The 24,222-nt window shown below is 36.6% G+C and overlaps 1 protein-coding gene across 1 annotated transcript in view; it reads left to right on the top strand.

The window, feature by feature from the left end:
• Positions 1 to 8,529: 8,529 nt before the first annotated feature.
• LOC139713762 (metal cation symporter ZIP14-like) overlaps positions 8,530 to 24,222 on the top strand; it is a 67,585-nt gene continuing 51,892 nt past the window's right edge. The window contains exons 1-2 of the mRNA XM_071625464.1: positions 8,530 to 8,727; positions 20,396 to 20,979. Of these exons, the coding sequence (XP_071481565.1) occupies positions 8,724 to 8,727; positions 20,396 to 20,979 (588 nt within the window). The 5' untranslated portion in view covers positions 8,530 to 8,723. The remainder of the gene's footprint in view (positions 8,728 to 20,395; positions 20,980 to 24,222) is intronic.

The raw sequence follows: 24,222 nt of genomic DNA, 5'->3' as shown, positions 1-24,222 counted from the left end.
TAGGGACATAGAATAAAAAATAGACGGAAGCATATTGTTGCTATACATGTACTTGTACATAAATTGCCCTAAATTGTATAAAAACAGATCTTTAATCTTTAAGAGCTTGTTAGAGGCAAACAACATATTTGTATGAAAACGCACAGGGGAATGACAGATAACGCGGAGAGCTTTCTTTTGCAAGAGGGAATCTCTTTGAAGTAAATTTTTTGGCCCAAACTAAAACTCCATAATTAAACTGAGGCAATAACGACGAATACAACATAAGTAATGATTTTTGTGGAATATGAAATTTCAATCTATTCATAACGCCTATATTACGCGATATTATGTTACAAACATTATCAACATGTGATTTCCAGGAAAGTTTGTCATCTACAATGACCCCCAAGGATTTAATATTTGATACTCTTTGTAGATGACAATCATCTAGAACTATAATTGTGTTTAAACTATCAACAGTATTACTAAAAATCATATATTTCGTTTTCCGAGCATTGAGTGATAACTTAATAGCTCTGACCCAGTTTGTCACTTTATTCAATTCAATATTGATTGTGTGAAATAGAAAATCAATATCGTTATGGGCAAAAATACATTTGTATCATCTGCAAACTGAATAAAAGAGAGGTTATCAGATATGCGACAAAATCATTTATATAAATAATGAACAATAACGGCCCTAAAAGACTTCCCTGTGGGACGCCACATTTAATTTCTGTCATAACTGAATCATTATCTTTATTGTGACAAATTGTTTTCTATCAACTAAATAACTCTTGAACCACTCCAAGGCCTTCCCACTAATTCCATAACGCGATAACTTATAAGGTAAAATGTCATGATTGATGGTGTCGAAGACCTTGGAGAAGTCCAAGAAAATACTAACTAAATGAGAGTGATTATCAATACTGCATGAGCAACTCTATTATCAACGAAATGTAAAAGAGCATGCGTAGTACTATGTTTCTCACGAAAACCAAACTGAGAATTCGTAAAAACTTCATGTACCTTCAACAAATTTCATTTTCAACGAATTTCAACAGGAAACTGAAAAGTCAGGAAACAATTATCAGAATTTAGTTGCCTTTGGTTTCATTTTTTTAAAGAATTGATAGCCAACGTATAATTATCAATCATCTTATACTGTTTTGATCGAAAGTTTGCATAATCTTTCCCCCAAAGTGTGCATCACATCTTTGAATTTCAATAAGTAAGTAATCATAACGACGGAAAAAAGTGTTTCACTAAAAAAGACAAGCTTGTATAGGACGTGGAATGAAAACAACAGCAACACCAATATACCGATATATTCATATGAAATTCATCTATGTCATTGTACATGTAATCATTGATATATATGATGCTAATATTTACAAGAAATACTTACAATTATTTTTTTATAGAATATACATACATATTATAAGAATATAATGATACAGACACCATTTGGCCGTGGATACCAGGAAAATTCTTTTGATACATAATGTTTTGTTTACCTTGTTCTCTGTTGACAAAAGAAGTGTGACTTATACGTTTTGTCGAAAAATGAAATAAACTTTAAATTGAAAAATTGAATTGAATACCATGCAGGAAATCCCTGCGTCCGGTCTTAAAGGTTCTCCGGAAGTCATCATCTACAAGTTATATCCCAATCGCCAAAAACAGAAACTTTTAAAAGTACTCATTCATTCCAAGAATTATCACAGATTGGAACGCAGTCCCACTTACAGTCGCCGGCCTCACAAACAAGGACTCCTTCAAAGCAGCAATTCTCCATCATATATTCAAAAGCAAAGTAACTAGTTTCTAAACTTCCCTCTCCGCGCTACAATAAACACCAGCGCACCCCTGTCCGGTTTGCCCCTACTTAAGGGTGTTGGACAGTAAGAAGAAGAAGGGGAATAATAATAATAATAATAATAATAATAATAATAATAATAATAATAATAAACAAAACAACAACAACAATAACAGAAATAACAGAAATGAAGAAAAAAAAAGAAAAAATACTGGACAACGAAGAACGAGGAAAGAGGAGCAGGGAAGAATGGAGAAAGAAAAGGAAGAGGAAAGGACTTAATGGAAGAGGTCTGTGGACACGCTACAAAATCTCAAGGACAAGTAAAAATATGGAGGATATTTCATCAACACAATTAATGGTATATGTGTAAAGCATTTTTTTCTTTCAGAGCACAGACCATATTTGAATGTGATTAACTTAACAGATTCTTTAAGATTGTCATCTAAGCTATTCCAAAATGCGAGTCCAGTATAACAAAACAAATTCATTTTAGGTGTATGATGTTCTCATTAATGGAAGATGGAATTTATTGGATTGTCTCGTGGGATAGTTATGTATACGTGGCTGTTACGAAAAAATAAAGAGTGGACTATTTTGGGTAGGTGATTACAGTTGTAATTAAACATAGATTGACCAAGTCAAAATAAACACAAATCTTCTATTTTCAGGATTTTATGTTCAGATAACAAAATCAAATTATTAGTATGTTCTCGGATATGAAGGTTAAAAACGATTCCGAGCGCCATCTTTTGCAAAAGAAAAAGTGTGTCTAACAATGTCAAATATTTATTCCCCAAGCAAAAATTCCATAATTTAAAAATGGCATAGAATGCAAAATTTGAGTAAAGCATCATTAGAGCTGATGAAGGGAGATATGATTATTTCAACTTATTCATTATACCTATATTACGTGATATTACATTTCAAATATTATTGATGTGTCATTCCATGAAAGCTTGTTATCAACACAAACACCTAAAAAAATGATAGTCAAGACTTAGGGGAGTAGTGTCATATACAACATTACTTCGAAGGCTATCTAATAAGGAACTACTGAAAAACACATTTTGCCTTTTCAATATTCAGTTACAATTTATTTGCATAAATCCATTGTGCGACATTCTTTAATTTATGATTGACTGTTTATACTAGTCAAAGTATTAAGGTCAGGGTGAGAATAAAAAAATATTTGAATACAATTTTTTTTTCAAAAAATTTGGAAATTGAAGTTAGTAACGATAATGGTTTGTAATTATTGACATCATTCTTCTCCCCTTTCTTATGTATATATAGGAATAACTTTTGCAGTCTTCATTTTATTTGGTACAAGTCCAGTCATACCATAAGCGGTAAATTAAATGCGTACTATATAAGAGATCTATTATGGGGAATTATATTTTTCAACGAATAATTATCGATTCCCCATTGCATCACAATCTGGGCTTTCCCCTTCTTTCAAATCATAAACAATCTTTAATTTTTATATGTGGAGTCCAAATATATAGCTTTGGGATTAGGTTTTATATCTAAACAAAAATCATAAAACAGTTTACAAGATAAAAGGATATTTTGTGATAAATTTTCCCAATCAATGCAAAAAAAAAAAAACACACACACACACAAACCCCCCCCCCCAAAAAAACCAAACCAAAACAAAACAAAAATCAGCCATGCAAGCGGGTACATTGCTTGAGGTGTTACCCCGTCGTACTTCTGAGATACTATAGACACATCATTACATGTAATCGTAACATTTTAAAAATTGTTTTCCAAATATTCTTAATATTTTTATTTTTGATTATCTGGTTAACATAAAATTTTCTCTTCTGTAAACGCAATAAATTAGTACGTGTAGTAAGCGTGTTTTTATAAATCACATATCTTTTGTCTATTTTTATCAGTGGGGTTGCCTCACTGGTGAAATATTTTTTTTCTCTGTTAATCGATCTTAAAACAGATTGGGTTATCCACGGGAGTCTTGGAGTTCTCAACTTTATGCTTTTCTCATCTCATACACTGAAACAATGAAAAATTCATAACATCTGAATGGATTGTCTGATTTTCCTCAAACTTCACTAATTGTTTCTATAGAAACATCAGTGAAGTTTGAGGAAGATTGATATAACTCACTGTTATTTTTATAGAAACATCAGCGAAGTAAAGTAGTTATAAAAGAACTCCAAGACTTCCCATGGAGAAAAGTCTCTTTAAGATCGATTAACAGAAAAAAAAATTTGTTTTATAAGTAAAGAAGCAACCCCATTGATAAAAATAGACACAGAGTATGTGAATTACAAATATTTTGCATTCTTTCAATCTACAATCCATGTATCTATTTGGGACTCATTCGCCTCCTTTAGAGCATGTACATTTCCCCTCTCGATATTTGCCATGTAATATATTGCTTGTCAGAATGTTTACGAACAGATTAATTATCATTTCAGATCTATTCCAATTAGAATGTCAGGAACACAGAAAATAAAGCAACACAGATTTGAATGACAATCAGGCAAACATGACAAAGCAGCAGAATCTTAAAATTTTTCAGACTCTCATGGAACTGTGTTCTTTCGGCATGTCTTAGTTCATGCACTTGTCTCATATCTTGCTTGTTTGTGCTCGCTTGATATATTTGCCTTTCATTTAGTGTATATTGAAAAGCCCTATGAATGAATACGAACTGTTTAATCTGGTCAATTGTTCAAGCAATATGAATCATGTGTTTTAGTGACCAAGAATATCGTCTTCTTTTTTTTCGTAAGTACATTGTGTTCAAGTTCAAGTTCAAGTTGATTCATCTCATTTCTAACAGACAACATAATTAGGAATACAATGAAATGTTCGCATATACAGATAATGTCACGAAATCGGTACAACAATGTGATGAACATAATAACAGGTATAAAAAGACACACGTAAATTGTTAACAGAGATACAAATAAATGGTATATCATTATGGTAAAGGCAGAAACAAAACCGCTGGAAATGGAGGGGACTGCTAAAAGGTAGAGCCTGTATGCAGTCCCCTCATTAAAAAAGGAAAAAAAAATCAAATTAAAAAAATGGCTCGGAGAGAGAAAAAAGACAGACAGTAAACACATACATGTGCACACAAGGACGCACATTGACAATCACGAGGCGGCTCTCTTGTAAGGGAAGAAAAGAGAAATAGATATAGAAAGATTAGTGAAGAGGGTATATAGTGAGGAAGATATATAGTGAGTCCGAGGTGGACAAGAACGGGGGGAAGGAGAAGCAAAATTAATGATGGGTCATAACCAGGGACTAGAGGCACATAGGCAGAAGCTTGGGCTCGCTGAGGTATCAAAGCGCAGTAGAATTAAACTGGAGCAACAAATAATTCTGAAAATCAAAAGTACAACAAAAAAGAGTAACTTACTGTAATTGCATAAGGAAGTTTTTAAATGATTCTTTAACTTTAAGGAAAAAGTATTAAAACCTAAGGCTTCTTTTATACTATCATCAAGAGAATTCCAGAATTTTGGTTCAGATCAGGAGAACAAAGATTTTGCAAAACCATCCTTTGTCAAAGGCAAATGATATTCATGGGATATTCATGGGATTGACGGGTTGGATATGCATGAACAGTTTCGTTTTTAATAGCATGGCATTGAGTTCCAGACTGGAGAGGATGGTTGGTGAGTTTATACATGAATTGTCCTAATTGCAAACGATTTATATAAATCATATATTTTCAAAATATTATTTTCGTGAAATGAATAAGTAGTAGGGCCTATGAATTCTCCACGATTTGTTGCAAATGATACGAAGAGCTCTTTCTGTAATAATAACATTCTTGTTATATAAGTAGAAAAAGTGTTTCCCCATGCGAGCATCCCATAATTTAAGTAAGGTATAGTATCAGGGTATCGAGTATAACATAATAATAATAATAATAATAATAATAATAATAATAATAATAATAATAATAATAATATGAACACTTGTAATGCGCCGGTATCCATCATGAAAAGATGCTCATGGCGCAAGAAAGAGAGGCAGAGAAAAAAAAAGTACATTTTTGGAAGATAGATTTTAACTTTGTTTACAACACCTATATTCCTTGAAATATAATATATGCAGAATCAATATGTAAATCCCAAGTGAGTTTGTCGTCCAGAATCAAGCCTATAATCTAGAAATTTGATGGAAGAGAGTTCTTTTATGATTGTGTCTTCCAGGAAAATATTTCTCGGTAAATTTTCCACAGAATTACTGAACATCGTAAATTTAGTGGGGGCCTACAATCTACAAATTAACTCTTCTGTTGGTTTCCCGTCCTCATCCTGTGATGACACTGTCATGCTTACTTGCATGATCCCAGAAAAGTATAATGTTCATCCATTTTTATTGATTACTTAAGTTGAAATTCTTTACTTTAATGTACACTGTGCATATTATGTTTAATTATGTTGTGACGGAGAAAAATGAATTCAAAATAAATGAAAATGGCATATTTTCATATAAAAAATGACAAGTTTTTATTGTTAAGCCTATTTCCCTCCCCCAGGAAAAAAAAAAAACAATTTGAGAGCGCATGACATGAGGTTATACATCGTTTTTATGAGGTTATAATACTTCGTTTTGAACACATCAGTAAATATTGTCTTACGCGATATTACGGGGTGCAAATTCCACGAAAAGTAAGTTGTCTAAAGCACTAAGGATCATAAAATGAAATACTTTACTTACGGAATAGTATAAAACAGCGATTTTTTAAAGTATCTTTTTGATTTTGATTTTTTTTATTTCGATTTGATTTATTTCTGCACTCAATCAGATACAATTTGAATACAAATTTCAAAAGTAAAAATACAAAGAATAGCAAGTGTATAGTGAAATAAATCGATAACAGTACACAAATAGAATACACATAGGTAATTGCATTGAGCAGTGTACATATACAAAAATATAAAATAGAACATACAGTATTTTTCAGTAAATGACAGAAATCGTCGATGTGAATGCAGGAGACCACCATCGTAAGCGATTTAGCTTAAAATGGATGGGGGCCTCCAAGGACTACAGTATCCAACGACACAACTCAATTGGAGAAAAGTGATCAGGTGGGTGCAGTGCAGTAGCAGGTGTGGGTGCAAGATGCAGTTGAAGAAGAAAATGGAGATTGAAACAAAAAGGCAATCATTTACCATAAATATTTGTTGCCTTGATGAGATGGGGAGAATATGATTGTATCAAATATCGTTTTAGTGAAGCTTTCAAAGAATAAATACTTGAACAAGATTTTATATTGTCCGGGAGATTATTCCAAATGTCTGGACCCGAATGTCTGATAGATTTATGTGTCACTAATAATTTGGGATTCAAAAGATGGAAATTTCTACTTATACGAGTAGGGTACGAATGGACGGAAGTATCAAACCTAAACATGTTATTAAACGATGATGGAAGTTGATCATGAATATATTTGAACATAATTACTGCTACTTGAATAATATCAAAATAAAAAACCTTTAGTGTTTTAAGTTCATGAAATAAAGAATCAGTATGAGCCATGAAATGTGATCCAGTACAGATACGTATAACTTTCTTTTGTAATTTGAAAATAAAATTTATTTTGGGAGACCCGCAAGTTCCCCATACAATATTACAATAACTTATATATGGGAGAGTTAAAAATAAAGTTGACCGAGGGAGAAAAAATTTCAGCCTGGAAATGACCCCTACATTTTTAGAAATACACGTTTTAACATGATGCAACTACGTGCTCATTCTAAGTCAAACTTTCATCTATATAATCCCCAGAAATTTTGAATTTGTTTTCTTTTCTAATGGGATGTCATCAATGTTAATATGTATCAGCATATCTGCATTATGAAAATGAAGTTTAAAATAAATGAGTCCTTTTTTATATTCAAAGAAAGTTTATTAGACTTAAATCAATTTGATACTTTACTGATTTCAATACTTAAAGTATCGTTTGTAATCTTAAGATCTTAATGAGAATAAAATATGTTGGTATCATCAGCAAATAAAACGATAATAAAAATAAAAACAAATAAAAAGATGATGACATCTTACACGCACCGTGGCATACAGCAACATTAATACATCACTGTATATCTTATTTGGTCTTTCTAATTCCATACACATAGTTTCTTTTACTAGCATATCATCATTCATGATTGTTATTATTGTTACAATTATTATCATTAGTATTTGGCCTGTTGACAATATTTCAGACTCAGCAGTAATCATGGCCTTTATTGATAATTTGTTGCATTCGTCGGTGGATACAAAAGATGCATGCATCCTTCAAAGGGGGCTGAAACGAACCAAGCAAAGTTGCATGTGCATTATATTGTCACGTGGATTGTCAACATCAGGCCCTGTTCACACCTCGTTTGTCTGATGACAAGTTTTTATCTGTGCATAACACTCCGGTGGTACTAGTATCGTACGCTCACCATGCAATCAATGGAACATCATGGGACCTACGTCCATGGGTACATGTACCGTTCACATTGTGATGTACAGGGATTGCTGAAGATAGCGGGCTAACTCATTTTGCAATGACAATCTGTTTCGCGCATATTTGTACTCCTGTCATGCGCAGAACAGCCGCCTGCTAGTAAATTCTAGAATCTAGTGAATTAATTTATGCATATAAGTCACGTGACTTCAGGCGGTGCGGAACCTTTTCACACGACCCGCCATCTTTTCGCCAGAAGCCGGTGCACACGACACGTAGAAATCGAGGATCCGTGCGAAAATCTCCTTGAAGTTTTGGAGTTTGTAAACTTTAAAAACTTGTTGCACACGTGGGTTAGGTGACCCACCTTACGAGGCCAATTTTCTTGCTTCGGTCATCCACAACTCAGAGGAATATAACGAAAAAAAACAGTCAGACCACTCCAACGTTTTCATTCATAGTCGGATGGGTAAGCTCAAACGTTTTGCTTTGTCTGTATGCTAAAACCGCTTCTACAGCACTGTGAATGTGCATGCGGACTCAGTATCCGATCGTGTTCGCTTCTTCACATGCCAAAAGTGTTCGTTGCAGCAGTGTCTTGCACACACAAAGCCGCTTGCTTGCTTGCCGCCTGCTGGCCCACCCACGGCCCACCGGCCGGCCGGGTAGTCATTCGGTGGTGTAGGCCTACAACTGCTTTCACTGCTACTGCAAGGGCACAAAATTGCAGTGACCGGCGCGGCGTGCATGGTCATGACCGACCTTCTCCCGTTGTTATCGCATACATTATCTTTTATCAACGTTATCAATTAAATTCAGTTGTAGAAAACACGGCATACTCGTGAAATAGGCCCCACCACTGCGCGCGGCCCACCTCTCAACGCACCGTGTGGCGTTCAACAGTACAAAGCACACGGCGGTGGGCTTTCTTTTACAACATGTTCGGCGCGGCGCCAGTGTACTAGTACTTTCACACCTGTTCGTCAAATGATCGCCAAACATGTACAAACTCACCCTTAAATATTCACTAACCTAAAATACTTGCATTTGAGTCTCCAAAGTCGAATAGACATTAAGTTACACTGTTAGTATTTACAAGTGTCAGAAAATCATTGGAAAATCTTGATCGCTTGAAATGATGCCTTGTAACTATACACAAGCACAGTACGAACACGTTCAGCGCAGCGCATGCTACCTAAAGGGTTGATCGTTTCGTCTGAATGTCGCAACACAACAGTTTTTTTGTATAGTGTTGTCGAGAAGCTAAAATTTGATTTTCTCTTTTCCTCGGCCAAGTCTTGCAATTGCATTAGCGGTTGTAGCTTCAAAAAGTCATGAAAGTGGTTTCACAATCGAGCGTGTGCGTGAGTGTGTGCTGCCACTTTTGTCTTTCTCTTTCTTTTCTATCTTAATTCTTATCTTCTTTAATTTGCAGGTAGAATCTATACCTAAATTTCCCTTTCCTTCTTATCAATAATTTTTGGGGGTTTTCCTCTTGTCTAACTCTCTCAATTTCCGATTTAACTTTACTTTATGCATATTCTTTGTTTCCTTTGTGGGTTGTCCTTTTGTTCCTTCCAACTACATTGTATAAGAGTCTTTCCTGTTTATCTATCTCCAATATCTTTTTCTTACAAGTTGTTCTAATGAATCCTTTTCTTCATTTCCTTTTAAACCTGTATAATTCTGTCTTTCCTTCCTAATCATCTTTGTGCACTTTCATCTAGTTTTGATTCTACTCTCATTCTATTATTCTACCTAGTGCTTTTCTGTTTTCAATCTGTATGTTTCTCTATGCTTTCCTCTTTTCTTTTCAAAGACATCTGTTTCTCACATGCTTTCCTTTATAATGCAAATTTCTCTTCTGTCCTTCCAGTAGTGAACTCTCTATTTTGTTAACCTTTTCTTTCATTTTTCCATGTACAATCTGTATATTCTTGAAACACACACAAAAAATGTTACATGATTATAAGCGAAAGCTTGTTCTTACCTGTAATTGAAGGGGCAAGTTGATCTTGATTATTTATCTTTTACCTCCTTTTTTTTGGGTGGGGGTGGGGGGGGGGGGTGGGGCTGGAATGATTGCCCTGACCACAAGAGGGGTCATGAAAAAACAACAAACCCCAAACTGGAAATGTCACTATGGTGACTGATGCCTCGGCCATAAATGCATGATTCTCCAAATAGGTGTATAGTATGTGTGATGTCAGTTTCACATAACTGGCAAAATATTGATACGACAGGTTTGTCAGAAATGTCTTGAATGTTCACTTTCCTTGAACTAGGTTTGCTATAATTGTCTAAGAGTAAGTGTGCAGGTACATGTATTTGGGGAATTGAGGATTTTTACTTGACTTTTGACCGTCCCTTTTATAAGTTTAATGCATTGAGTAATTTTCAAGGTATGAAGAAAGAGTGTAATTACAGTATAGAAAATACATGTATATATATTTTTTGCATTTAAAGGGTGTGCACAGTTCTGGTCAAGGTGAGGATTTAGCTTTTAACGTTTTGCGAGATATTCAGAAACCACTCTATGAGATGTCAAAGAGCATGCAATTCTAAGGGGTATCAAAAGTTTATTTGATAAAAATTGGTTTTGAAGTGGCAGAGATATCCAAAAACAAGGTAAAACAAAGAGATCCTAATAAAGTTGTGGCCTGTCGCCTTTTATTATTATCACTTTTTTTGATATCTCAGCCACTTGAAAACCAATTTTCATCAAATAAACATTGAATCCTTCTTAAAATTACATGCTCTTTCATATTTCATAAGAGATTTTTTATTATCTCACTTAGGAATGTAAAAAACATGAATCCCCACCTCAACGAGTACTGTACAGCCCCTTTAAGCCTGGCCTTTGACCCTTAACCTTTGACCCTTGGCCTTCTGGCAGGAAATTTCCCAGAGAATCTCCATTAGTAAATACATAAAGTTTTAAAAATAATCCTGCAAGCATTGCATATAGTAGTATATGAGGGAAATAGTAAAATTTTGAGGAGTTTATCTTGACCTTTGACCCCCTGACTATTGACCCATGACCCCTAAATTCCCTAGATAATCCCTGCTAGTCAGTACATGTGTATTTACCAAATTCCATGAAGATACATTGAACCATTTGTGAGAAAAGTGAAATTGTAACATTTTCACCTGACCTTTGACCTTTTGACATTTGGCCTTGTGACATGAAACTCTCTCTGGAGAATCTTTATGCAGTAGTAGGACCTACATGTCTACACTAAGTTTCAAGAAAATACCTTTGGGCATTCCATAGATGTGGGGAAGTACGCTGTAGCAACATTTTTAACATTTGACCTTGACCTTTTTGACCTTTGACCTCTAGCCAATTTCACTAAAAACTACTCAACTAATTGCCCCATCATATGTCATCCTTGGACCAAGTTTGGTAAAAGTTGCTTCATCCAGTTTTGAGTCATCACGTAAACAGGTAAATTTTAGGATTTGACCTTGATCTTTGACCTTTGACCACTGCCAGATTTCACTCATAAACTAATCAAGTAATTGTCCCATCATACATCATCCTCGGACAAAATTTGGTGATATTTGCTTGATCCAGTCTTGAGTTATCATGTAAACAAATACAATTTCATGATTTGACCTTGACCTTTGGCCTTTAGCTGATTTCACCCAAAATCTGATCAAGTAATTGGCCCGTCATACTTTATACTTGGACCAAGTTTGGTAAAATTCCAGTCAATATTATTACTCAAGTTATCGCGCAAACGAATGTGGACGGACGGACATACGTACAGACGGACAGACAACCCGAAAACACAATGCCTCCTGCACCACTTCGTGGCGGAGGCATAAAAAACACCAAAGCATATAATATTAGCAATAACGCAATGAAGATCATGTCAGGGAGGAAAGGCGGTAAATTCAGGGGTTTTTTTTTAGCAAAATAGTTGCCAAATCATATCCTAATTCATTCTGCATAGTTTAACTACGATACTCACTTATACAGGAATACAGACTTTCATCTTGAATACAATGGCCAATATGAACTGATACAAATGAAAAACATAAAAGAAACAAAAAAAACCAAGAGATTGTTTGCATAGTTAGGACTGTGTTTACAAAAGTAGTCTAATGGATATAGCAGAGATGCCGACTCTTTCCGCTTTGCGTCCTTTTTTCTTTCAAGACCTTCCACTCGTTTAATTTTCCCACTACCACTGTGTGTGACCTTCATCAGGTGTATGTCTTTAATCGTCTTAATTTAACTTAAGTTATCTTGCCCAAATACATCTCTAAAGCTGTAAAGTAAATTAGGCTTAAGTAGATATATCACTAGAAAGCATTTGTATACATAAGATCTCCAGATTTGGATATCTGGATGTTGTGCTTTGCACTCATAACGTGTGCTAGCTAAGAGCACGTGGCTATGCATCTGTCGTGTCACGGCCAAGTCGTAGATGTACATGTATGAGTACTGTGAAGTAAAGAATGCTTGCGTGCATTGTAATTCCACAAATTTCACAAGAGCCAAGATTAAGAATGCACATGAAAGTTCTTACTTACATTGTAACTGTGTGCATTGAATGTCAGCGGCAGTGCAAAAAAAATTTCATGCCACATTTATATATTGATCGTGTTTGAGGTTAATTTTGTCTGCGGGATCTCCAAGATGTCTCTGTGACCTTGTGTCCATTGGCAAACCCACCAGAGATGTAGCAGAAGCGTCTCAGTGACTGAGATGATGTCAGGGAGATGCCGTGGTGATGTCTGTGGGACTTTCGGGCAAAGAAATTGTCCTCTTGTTTGGAGACATTTGGAGACGATATACTGTAAAACATGATACATTCGCGGTATGAAATTTTTCACGAATTGGATCCGACAGCTTTTTTTGTGGCATGAAATTTTTGCGAACTGCCACTGGCATTGCATGATATATAGTGTTGCATATAGTGTGGACAAGAACTTTCGCGTGCATTTTGATTTCGCGAATCTTGGCAATTGCACACAATTGCACAACACTTATTATGTAGTACAGAGCATGATTTTAAAAGGAATTTGAAGTTTATTTGATGAAAATTGGGTTTGGAATGACTGAAACATCCAAAAACATAGTAAAACAAAGTGATAAAGTGTGTTTCCCACCCTTTATTAAAATGGTCCTTTTTTGGATATCTCGGCCATCTCAAAACCAATTTTCATCAAATAATTGTTGAGTTCCTCATAGAATTACATGCTCTTTCATATTCATAAGAGGATTCACATTATTTCAGCAAAAAATGTTAGAAACCTGTAATTAGGTCTCAACCAAAATTGTACACTGTATGATCCCTTAAACATGTCACTGTGAAGGGTTCCTTGATAGTGAAAACATGGACCTGCTACACATGGACATTCATCATTTTGTTAATAAATGCATGCCTCTCAGTCTTTCTATATGGAAAGTGTCACAAAAACATAGTTGGACATTCATTTTGCTTTGATCATGTGATTTGCGCTGCCAGCAAGCCAGAGCAAAACACAGCACAGCTTTGGAAACTCCATAAACTAAGATAATATGTCTTAACTCAAGGAAAACGTATGTGCAGCGTAATGTATCAGTGTATCACTGGTCAGATATTTTCATTAGCGAAATGCTGATGCTTTTAGACAGAAAGCTAACTTTTGGCTCATTGATTATAAATGACTTGTATGTAATCTCATTTTCCATCTTTTCCGCACATTTCTTCAGAGTAAAAGAAAGGCAGTATAGGGAAGCGGATATGCATGTTTCAGTAGGTTTTTAGGCAAGGTGGTATGTGTGGGCAATATTGAGCGAGTCTGATTTCCAAGCAAATGACACAAAATCAGCCATGTTCTGACCTTTGCTGAGAAAACTCATCGTTGGCATTTATTCAAAGACATTTATCTGAAAAGGTGCATAAGCTATTTAAGACCGGAATTTTAGGGAAACAGTTCCTTTGTCAGTGATGATGCATGATTATTTAATCATCATTTTCCAGATACCTGCATTGATTATGTAATCATCATTTTCCAGATACCGGTACCTGCATGTACTCGTTGAGATGCGCATAGTCTGGTGGCAGCAGATCTTGTACTTCAAAGTGGTTGAATTTGTCGAAAGTTCATTCATAAGTTGGTCCAGGGTGACATAAAAACTTTATTCAGGTGTACAATCTTACTATTTGGCAAAAAAAAAAAAAAAAAAAAAAATCAAAAATGTGTGTGTGTGTGGGGGGGGGGGGGAAGGGGGGTTGTGACTAAAAAATATGCATAAAAATACTTCAGGAGTATTTGGTAGAACAGCTGGCTGTAAATGTGATAAAGGAGAAATCTTCACCTTGAGTGAGGACACTGCCTCGTAAATTATGCACTTTGGATTTCCACTATTAATATGGTATTGCAAGCTACAGGTATGTACCAATTTGAAGATGTGAGATTGATAACTTTGAACAGCAATATTTGATGATATGGTGAGTGCAAACAAGGCCAGGGCTGTTATTGTTGTCTCTAGTGTACGGCCTGCATTTGTGCCCTGGGGAGAGCAAACAATGTGACTGTCAAAACTATTGTACTATGTCATATATAACAATGGTCTTTGTGCCATTGATCTGTGGAAGAAAAACATGTTATGGAGACTTTTTCTACTACATGTATGGTAGTGGTGCTGCTGGATATGAGGCGTGTTTGTCTGTTTGTGTGTTTGTTTTTGTGGAGGATGTGGTTTTGTTGCTATTCATTCAAGCACATGGCACAGTGTGTCTGGTTGATACCCTCTGCTGAGTATTGGGCTGGTTGGCACCCTGCTCTTTGCAGTGAATGAATGAAGTGTTGTGGCTAACACAATCACGGGACCTCCATTTAATGTCATATCCGAGGGACTATGAGAAATGCAAATACGGATGAAACATCCTCGGGGAATGGTAGTTCTTGATTTCATGGAAAAATTGTTTAAGCTCAAAGCTCAACAGTATCTGCTACTTTTTATTCTCCCATGGCTATGTATAAGATTGACCTGCCCCAGTCATTGAAATGTAGTGATATCCCATTTACTACATCCGTTAAGGAAGGAGGAGGTTATGTTTTCACTGGTGTTGGTTTGATTGTTTGCAAAATAACTCAAAAAGTTGAGAACGGTTTGGAATGAAACTTGCAGGCAAAGTTGATGATGACACACGGAAGTGATCCAGGAATTCTTATGGATTTTCAAAGGATTTTTGGCGGATGGGGTCAGTGAACTTAAAAGGAGTTCAAGCTGTGCATATTTGAGTTTTGCATGATACATGCTCTGAAGCATATGAGTGCGTTGCTCAGGTGAGGTGCCGCATACGTGTAGCTGGAAGTTGATGACATTACAAAAAGGCTTCTGTGTTGGGAAAGTAGGCTATTTTCAGCATGTGTATATTATGGCTGGAAGTGAGCTGCTTGGTGGACATAGCGATCTGCGCTTTACGAGTGCCTTTCTAGTTTGGTATATAAACTTAAAGTGTCTGTAGAATGCCAGCCTGAACCTCCTTCAAATTGATGTTTAATGTTTTATTAGGACCACAATGTTTCATAATATTTAATGTGTTGTTTCTGCAATGGTTTTTTTTTTTTTGTGTGTGTGTGTGTTTGGCAAGCATCTGTAGAAATACTAAAATGTATGTTTGGCCTAAATAGTGTGCAGATAGTTCAGGTGAGCAATTGTTGATAAAGGAGCAAATATCATGGAACCGTTTTTAAACATCGGAAGACTTTGTTTTTTCTTGTTATTTTTTTTTCTGAGTTGGAATTCCTACATCATGACAAAAGAATGTACATTATATGTATCGTTTTATGTCAAGCACAGAAAAGAAATGCATGGCCATCCAATGTGTAAAAAAATGCTCAGCACAACTGGGGTAGACCCACACAGGGTGATACATAAGCACTTGCCCGATTGCCCAGGTCAATGCGTGAAAATCAAATTCAAGCAAGTGTTTTTGAACAATAGTAACAAATGTTTGCCCGAAAATTTTATCACAACCCTAACCCTAAGTCCCTGCAGAAAATAACACTGAAGCAATTGTTTGAGGCGCAAATATCGTATCACCTTTTAAAACTGCTTTTATACACCTCAACAGATTTACCTGTACATGAATTTCTGATCTCGTGACAAAGTTCAGTCTTTTTTGTTTACCTTTTTGTTGAAGTTTTTGAATTTATACCGTATCCTCGAAGCAAGGAAGCTGAAAGACTGGCCTTGCTTCTGCATTGTTTTTATTGTTTTTTTTGTTTTTGTTTTATTGGGTCATGATCCCAGACAAATGAATTGAATGCGAGCACAAACAAGCATTTCCAATTAAGTAACCTTCATTCTCGATGACTCACAAATGTGGTTAAATGGCGGTTAGGTTTATATTTATCGATAGTTGAGTGGAATGATTGTTTGGTTGTATTACACGTGATCAAGAGTTACATTCTGGTAAGTTTAAAAGCATTGCGCTGTTTGCTCCATGGGGTAAATTGTGTGAGATGTCAAACTCTTGCGCTCGATAAATGTCACACAAATCAAGTGACGATGTGTAAATAATGTGATACAGAATCATCATGCTCACTGGTGTCAAAGTTTCAGTGTTATATTATTATTGAAATAATTACTGTAAAACGAGGCATTTTTGCGTGCATTTTAATTTCGCGAATTTCGCGAGCGCCAAAATTCACGAAATTAAAATGCACGCGAAAGTTTTTGTCTACACTACATGCATTGAACGCCAGTGGCAATTCGCGAAAATTTCATGCCGCAAATATATCATGTTTTACAGTATAATTTTGATAGAATAATAACTTTGCTATCATTTTAAACATGACATATCATATAAAGTGTATTGGTTATGTTTTCAGTAATGTAAAAGTGGAAATTTTTGCAGTGTTGAAATTTTCGCGCATTTCGCGCAACCAGAAACTAGCGCGAAAATAAAAGCATGCAAATATTCTTGCTTGTCATATGTTCCTGTGCATGATGTCTTGATTCTGCGGATTTAAAAACACATGAAACTCTTCTTACACGGCCAAGCGCGAAAAATTGGTGGCGCGAAAATATCCACTTTTACAGTACATGTATGTAAACCCATACAGCTGTATACGTGAATGTGTTTGTGTATGTATATACATGTAATATGTGACTGTTGCCATTTTACCTATTTCATGTAAAATAATGGCAAAGTACCAGGTACATGTATATTATTCTTTTCAAAAGTATGATACAGGAATTGAACCTATTTTCTATTTATTGGTTTTACACAACAAATTTCATTGATTATTATAAGATAATGTTATATTGTAGTTTTGTGTTAAGACAACTGATAGAGTTAAATGCAATTCAGAAGATATGTGTTATTATCATACTTTATGATATTGCACTGTTGTTTTCCATCATGGCACATTATGTCATCTAGACGATTATTGTAATGTGCTCTCTTGGTAGATCCTGATGAAGGCCATGTCAGGCTGGTAAGCTCAAAGGGATGGTACAGTTTTAGTTGAGATGCTGGTTTGAAGTTTCCATCATTTTTTGATAGTGATTTTTTTTTTTTTTTAATAGATATGGTAATGAGAAACCTCTAATAAAGTATGAAAGAGCATATAATTCTAAGAGGAATTCAAGGTTTATTTGAAGAAAATTGGCTTTGAAATGGTTGAAATATATCCAGAACAAAACTATCCCAGTAAAAGGTAGGACCCGCCTTTTATCGGGATTGCTTTATTTCACTGAGTTTTTGGATATATCTCAGCCATTTCAGAACTGATTTTCATCAAATAAACTTTGCATTCCTCACAGAATTGTAGGCTTGTAAACAGTTCACAAAGTCATTTCTAGATATCTTGCGAAAAAGTTAAAAGCTGAATTCCCGGGAACCTCTCCCAATACTTGAGAGCAATGTCTGCCTCAAACATGATTTCTTCCATATAGGCCTACAGTGCTATGCGATTGTGTGTGTGTGTGTGTGTGTGTATGTACACTGTATGTGTGTGTGTGTGTGTGTGTGCGTGTATGTGCATGTATTTGTCTATGGCAAGTAAGGTTAAAATACTTTTTGTCCCTAACATGAATGTGCCTTTGAGCCTTTTGATTGTACTGGAATGCTGCTTGTATAAAGGTTGGCATTCCAGAACAAATTTATGAAAGACAATTGTGTAATAACAGTCAAGTGTTCTCATGGTCTACTCAGGGATGCCAAGTTCAAAAAGATTTTATGAGTGAGATTTTCATGACTCGGCATTTCGGCATGCGAATGTGCGCGCGAGCGAAGGTGTGGGAGGGTTTTTTTCCCCCCGTGGCCTCCCACGGTAGGGAGCTTTTTCAATTTTGAGCTCTTAATAGTGCCCTCAGGTGCATACTTAGGTGATTTTTTTTTTACTTATTTTGAAAGACAAAAGGGAAATATGCCTTCAATTGCAACTATCACTTAAATCTTTTGAGCTATGCTCATTATAATAGGCCCAAGTTGCAGACTTTGCCCGATGCGTGTGAAAAATGGATGTCATGCGTGAGATCGTGAGATGGCCCCTAAATGCTTGAGTCTCACGCAGAATGCGTGAGACTTGGTAGCTCTGTCTACTACTAGCAGTGTTGAGCATTACCGGGCAATGGAGAGGCCAACAATGCATGATGCGTGAAAAAGACAGTGTGGGACCAAGCAGTAGTCAGCATTCACTATTCGTTGTCATCAGTATGATCTTTTTATGTGCAAACCGAAAAGCATGCTGACAGCGGATGAATGAGTAAACGGGACATGCGCAGTATTTTCAGAAACCCAGTAATCTTTTTCATCGGAGCTAAACGTGGCAAGTTTTTGGATTAGTGAGAGGCAGCAGTGTGAACAGCAAGTTTGTGTAATGAATCACACATTTTTGTAATGAGAATATGGCCCAATTATGTTTTTGGCATTAGCAGTTCCACGAAATTTAATCCATTTAATGGCATCACATCGGATCTGCACGAGTCAAAGCGTCAGAATCGTTTGTTTTGATGAGAAATGAAAGACAGGACCCTGTTCACACACATATTTGTTCATGGGACTACTCTGCCCAGTACTTCATTGTGGATCAGGACCTTAAAGATTGATATCCCAGTCCTTGTGTAGGGTACAATGCAGCTCAAATAGAGATTCACGAAAGCTCTCTGATACACTTTGAGAGAGGTACAAAGGACGCTTCATGTTCATCAGTAATGTATGAATGCATTATCTGGGCCCCATTTGATCTTATCAAAAGATATCTACTGTATGCGCCATATATTTCGTGAATTGGGAATCTCCGACGATTTCGCGAGTGGTCAAATTCGTGATCCTGGAGTCCTGTTCTGAATGGAGAAATGTACACGCGTACGTCACATCCACATCAGGATCAGAGTAAATATTTTCGCATTTCTTTAATTTCACGAATTTCGTGAAGCGGACTCGCGAAATTTGTGAAAATAAAAACCTCGTGAAATAATAAGAATATGCAGTATTACAAATTTCCTTACCACACAGGCTGTCATAGACTTTAATATGGTACAAATCAAGTATAATCAATTATAGCTTTCATAAAGCAGGGCCCTGATGTAATTAGTCATATTGGTACAGTCGATAAGCATCCATCAAGAGGTGCTTACATTTTTTTTTTTTTTTTTTTGGTTGATTAGTAGCTATTTTCAAATATTCGCTTAACTTGAAATGAGCTCATGAGTCTACCATCAGAGAGGCAATTGGTTTTATGATGTCAGAAGTTGAATTTGTTTTTTGTTTTTGTTTAGTTTGTCTGTTGGGTGCAGGATTTAGCAATCTTGTTAGAAATTGTGAGCACCCATTGGGTATTTTCATTTAAATGCAAGTGTTGGTATTGATAGTGGTGATTAGGTTTCATCTTTTCAAGTCACCATGCATAACATCATCCAAGTATCTGAACATACCACGCTACCACCTATAAAAGGCTGTATTGAATAAAAGTTTTTCAGCAGACATTTCTGACTTTAAAAAATTAAATGGGCCAACCCATATGACATATTTTGGTCCATTACAGCGAGTCCTGGTCTACAACTTTTTGTGGTTTGAGCTTTGTGGTCATACATGTTGCAGTACAAATGCAAAGCCAGCATATTATAAAATTGATTGAGTGAGACTAAAGTGCTTGATTTTTTAATGTGATTATTACAGCAGAGAGGATGGCGGCCAAACTGCAGAGCAGAGGACTGAATTGTTTCCAACGAGTCATCTTCGTCTTGGTCTGTCTCTGCTGGTTCCTCAATGGCGCCACCTGCGGCAGGCTTCAGTACGACAAATCGGCCTCGCTCATGGAGATGGAGGCAATGCAGCGAGCGCTGTGCGAGGACGGAGGCTCGGGATTCAACTCCTGGGTAGGGGACTGCCTGTCTGAGATATTCATCAAATATGGCTCCAATGACGGCCGCCTGCAGTACGACGGTTTCAAGCTCTTCCTCGACAACGTTGGGCTCGGCGTTGCGAAGAGCAAAGCGGGAGACCCAGGTCATAGTTCGAGTGAGGCGAGCAACGCTTCACACACAGTCCCGCACTCCTCTGATGCGCGACATCGCAGAGACTCTGCCGATTCCAGTGGCCAAGGGTTGCTTGAAAGCAGTGCGGCCGGTGCCAGCGACAGGATGGCCAGAGATATTGGTGAAACACACGTGGAGAACTCGACCGAAACAGAGGTCAGAAATTCCGCCAACCACAGCCAGAGTCATCCAGATCATCATGTCAACGAAGATCACATCAACCAGGTATGAAGTCACTTTATAAGCTTTTCCACACCAGGTTTAAGTTGCCTTTAATGATTTAGAATACATAGTGTACATTTGATATCAAAAAGAGAATGAAACAGAATGCCACCATGCTTTGGCACTTCTCCATTAGAGGTTAAATGAGTCCTCAGTAAGGCTCAGAATCAATCTCCCACCATTTGGAATTTGCTGAACCAATATGTCAAAAGGGTCTCCCTAGAAACTTGTCTGGCTGACTCAATTTGCTGTGATAAATGCAACTTTCATTCCTGATGTACCCTCCTCATTCGGTAGTTGATAGGTGAAACCTCATCAATCGTGTGCCCATCATGCACACTCCGCATGGAGATCGATGCACTATGGCCCAATTTGTAGTCTATTATAAAATATTTACGCAGCTACCACGATTTGATATATATGCTCTGAGATTGCAACTCTATGTGTGTACTCTTTCTGTGTACACTTCAAAATATTCTTTGTTACATGCTGTCACTGCATTATTTCACACATTTCTAGTGCATCACCATTTTTGTAGCAATTCCTGCAAATTTCTGAGGGCACATGGAAACTATGCATAACCTTTAAGTAATATGTCATGACACGCTTGCTTCCTCGTGCAACGTACATGGAAGTATTCAAAGGGTTCAGACATTTCTTCAAAGGTGGTTTTGTTTCAGATTTCTCTTCCAGTTCTGCAGCTGCAAGGAAGTCAAAGAGTTCGTTTTGTGTCTATTTTAGAGAAGATTCTTTTCCTGCTGCACCTTTAACCATTCTACTTGTGTTGCATGCATAGATGAACTTGTGAACTTTATCAGACAATGGACCAACTTTATAGAAATTATGCACATTCCAGTTGAGCTTAATACTCTTTGGTTAGGAAATACCTTTCCTGCTCAAGTGCATTATGGTTAACTCCAAAATAGTTGTTTACCTTGACGTTCTCTGCGCAAAGCAGTATTTCCCCCAATTTCTTTTACATGTGCTCACCAACAAGTGTATACAGTGTATGTACAGTGTATTACACATTCAACATGTCTTCTTTTTTTGTGTTCAATAGTTTGTCATGCTTCGTTTGATGAGGAAAAAAAGCATTTGAAAATGACAGCACATCAATGCAGTATATCTTGTGTACTGGTAGATAATGGTTCCACACATATCTGTACCTGTTACTAAGCCCCTTTCAAAATTGGCGTACGACCGCTTGCGACCATTTGGTTGCTCGACAGGCTTCAACAGACTTCTACTGCAGTTGATCTCATCAGGTCGCAAAAAGGCTTACGATAAGTACAAATGCAATATCTGTTGTTCAAGGAAAGCGACCAGAAGAGACCGTAGGATGGCTATAAACGTTGCATTACTGAAATGCTCGTTAGCGGCATTCACATGCAAGTGTTGCATGATTGATTGTGAGTGGCTTTGGCGCCCATCACAATGATCGCACAACTGATAGCATGGTCGTGCAACTGGACGTGAGACCATTCGATCACTCATGTGTTTGAATGAGATCAGTGAGTGGTCTTTGCGCTGTTATTTTCACAAATTTCGTGAATCACGGCTGGACCGTGAATTTAACAACACGCAAAAATGTCGCCTTACACTAGGCTGATAGGGCACTCACGATAGCCTCGTTGTCACATCGCGAAAACAACATGTCGCGAAAATGTCTGTGACTTCCTCACTCGCGAAAATAACAGCTTATACAGTAGCTTCGCAGTATAACAGGGAGGTGTTACATATTGAGGGCCACTCTTATCTTAAATTATGCAAACACATGGATGGTTTCTTAACATCACAATAAGTGTTTAATCGTGGAGCCATAGCTTCTATGGACTAACATTCCTCTATTCTTTGATATCATGCACTGCTTTATCTCTTCAGCAAAAATTTCACATTACATAAAATTGCAAGCCATGTTTTAACCTTGTATTTTGAATTAACTACTCAAATTTGCTCAAAATAGTTCAGGAAAGAACTGAAAAGTTGTAAACATAGCTCACATATCTGTTCTTCTGTTTTAAGTTGAATGAAATTATGCAGATCCAATCAGAATATTATTAATTTTTCATGATGTGTGCATATTTGCATATTTTAGTTTCCTGTCTTTTAATCTGACAAATTATCTTTTTAATAAAAAAAACAACAACACCCAAAGTGTGCTTCAATATATTTTCTACTTTTTTGCTGACAACAGTGTACAGTGTAATTTTTTGCAGCGCATTTTGATTTGCTGCTTCTATTCAAAGCACACACATTGATATTGTTGCAAGCACAGTTAAAGAGAAAGAGCGAACTACCGAAAGAGCCTTTTTCCGCTCTGTGAGTGATAAATCCTGATTGTATCTGTATTGTATGTAAATATTTAAGCTCAGGAATAGAAACAAAACCAAACTAAACTTGTGTTCAGCTAGAAAAGCTGGTTTTAAGCAATTAGGCTATACAGGTTACATAATTCCTTCACAAAGTAAACTAGAAAAGCGCTCTGAGAGCGCAGACCTCCGCTAAGCATGCAGCTTATTTTCACCACTGATATTGTTCTTCCATAGAGATATCAGTGATTTCAACCCTTATGTACTTTCAGCATTGTGTGCTGAAAGTCGCCTGATTTCCCATTATATAGAAGCCTCAGTTAAGTCATAAACTCTCAGTTGCACGGCGCGCCTCGCCCTAGCAGAAACTAGAGCACGCACTTTAGTCTCAAATACGCGCAGCTTGAACTCCCAAGTTCATTTACCCTACCTGCCAAGATATCAAAAATCCGTCATAAATTCCCCCAAAATTGTTGGATCACTACCAAAATTTAATCATCTGTTACTTGTATCATTCTTAACTTTTCCTGCAAGTTTCACCCAAATCTGTTAACTACTTTTTGAGTTATTTTGCTCATGGACAAACTAACTAACTAACTAACAAACAGACAAATCAACGGTAACGAAAACATAACCTCCTCCCTTGGCGGAGGTAACAAAAAAGTAGCAGACATTGATACAGTGTACAACAAAGTATCATTACAGCAGCAACAGCCTCTATTATCTGCATGAAAAGTTGAGAACATTGTGAAGCTCATCTTCACAATTCTCCTGTACGCCAAGGAATAATCACATACATTCTCATGCTGTCATGTAAACTGTGGTACAGTGTTGCGTGATGTGTTGCGATCGGTCATGCAAAAGTCTTGTGTTTTTAGGACAATTGTACCCACTCGCAACACTCACTGGTCATTATAAATCGCTAGCGCTCGTCTGA

The sequence above is a fragment of the Diadema antillarum genome, unplaced genomic scaffold, assembly GCF_040938485.1.
Source record: "Diadema antillarum isolate AM-2024a unplaced genomic scaffold, OU_Dant_1.0 seq00002054_RagTag, whole genome shotgun sequence".
Taxonomy (NCBI): Eukaryota; Metazoa; Echinodermata; class Echinoidea; order Diadematoida; family Diadematidae; genus Diadema; species Diadema antillarum.
Note: the sequence above shows the minus strand (reverse complement) of the source record. Positions and strands in the feature narration are given on the sequence as shown.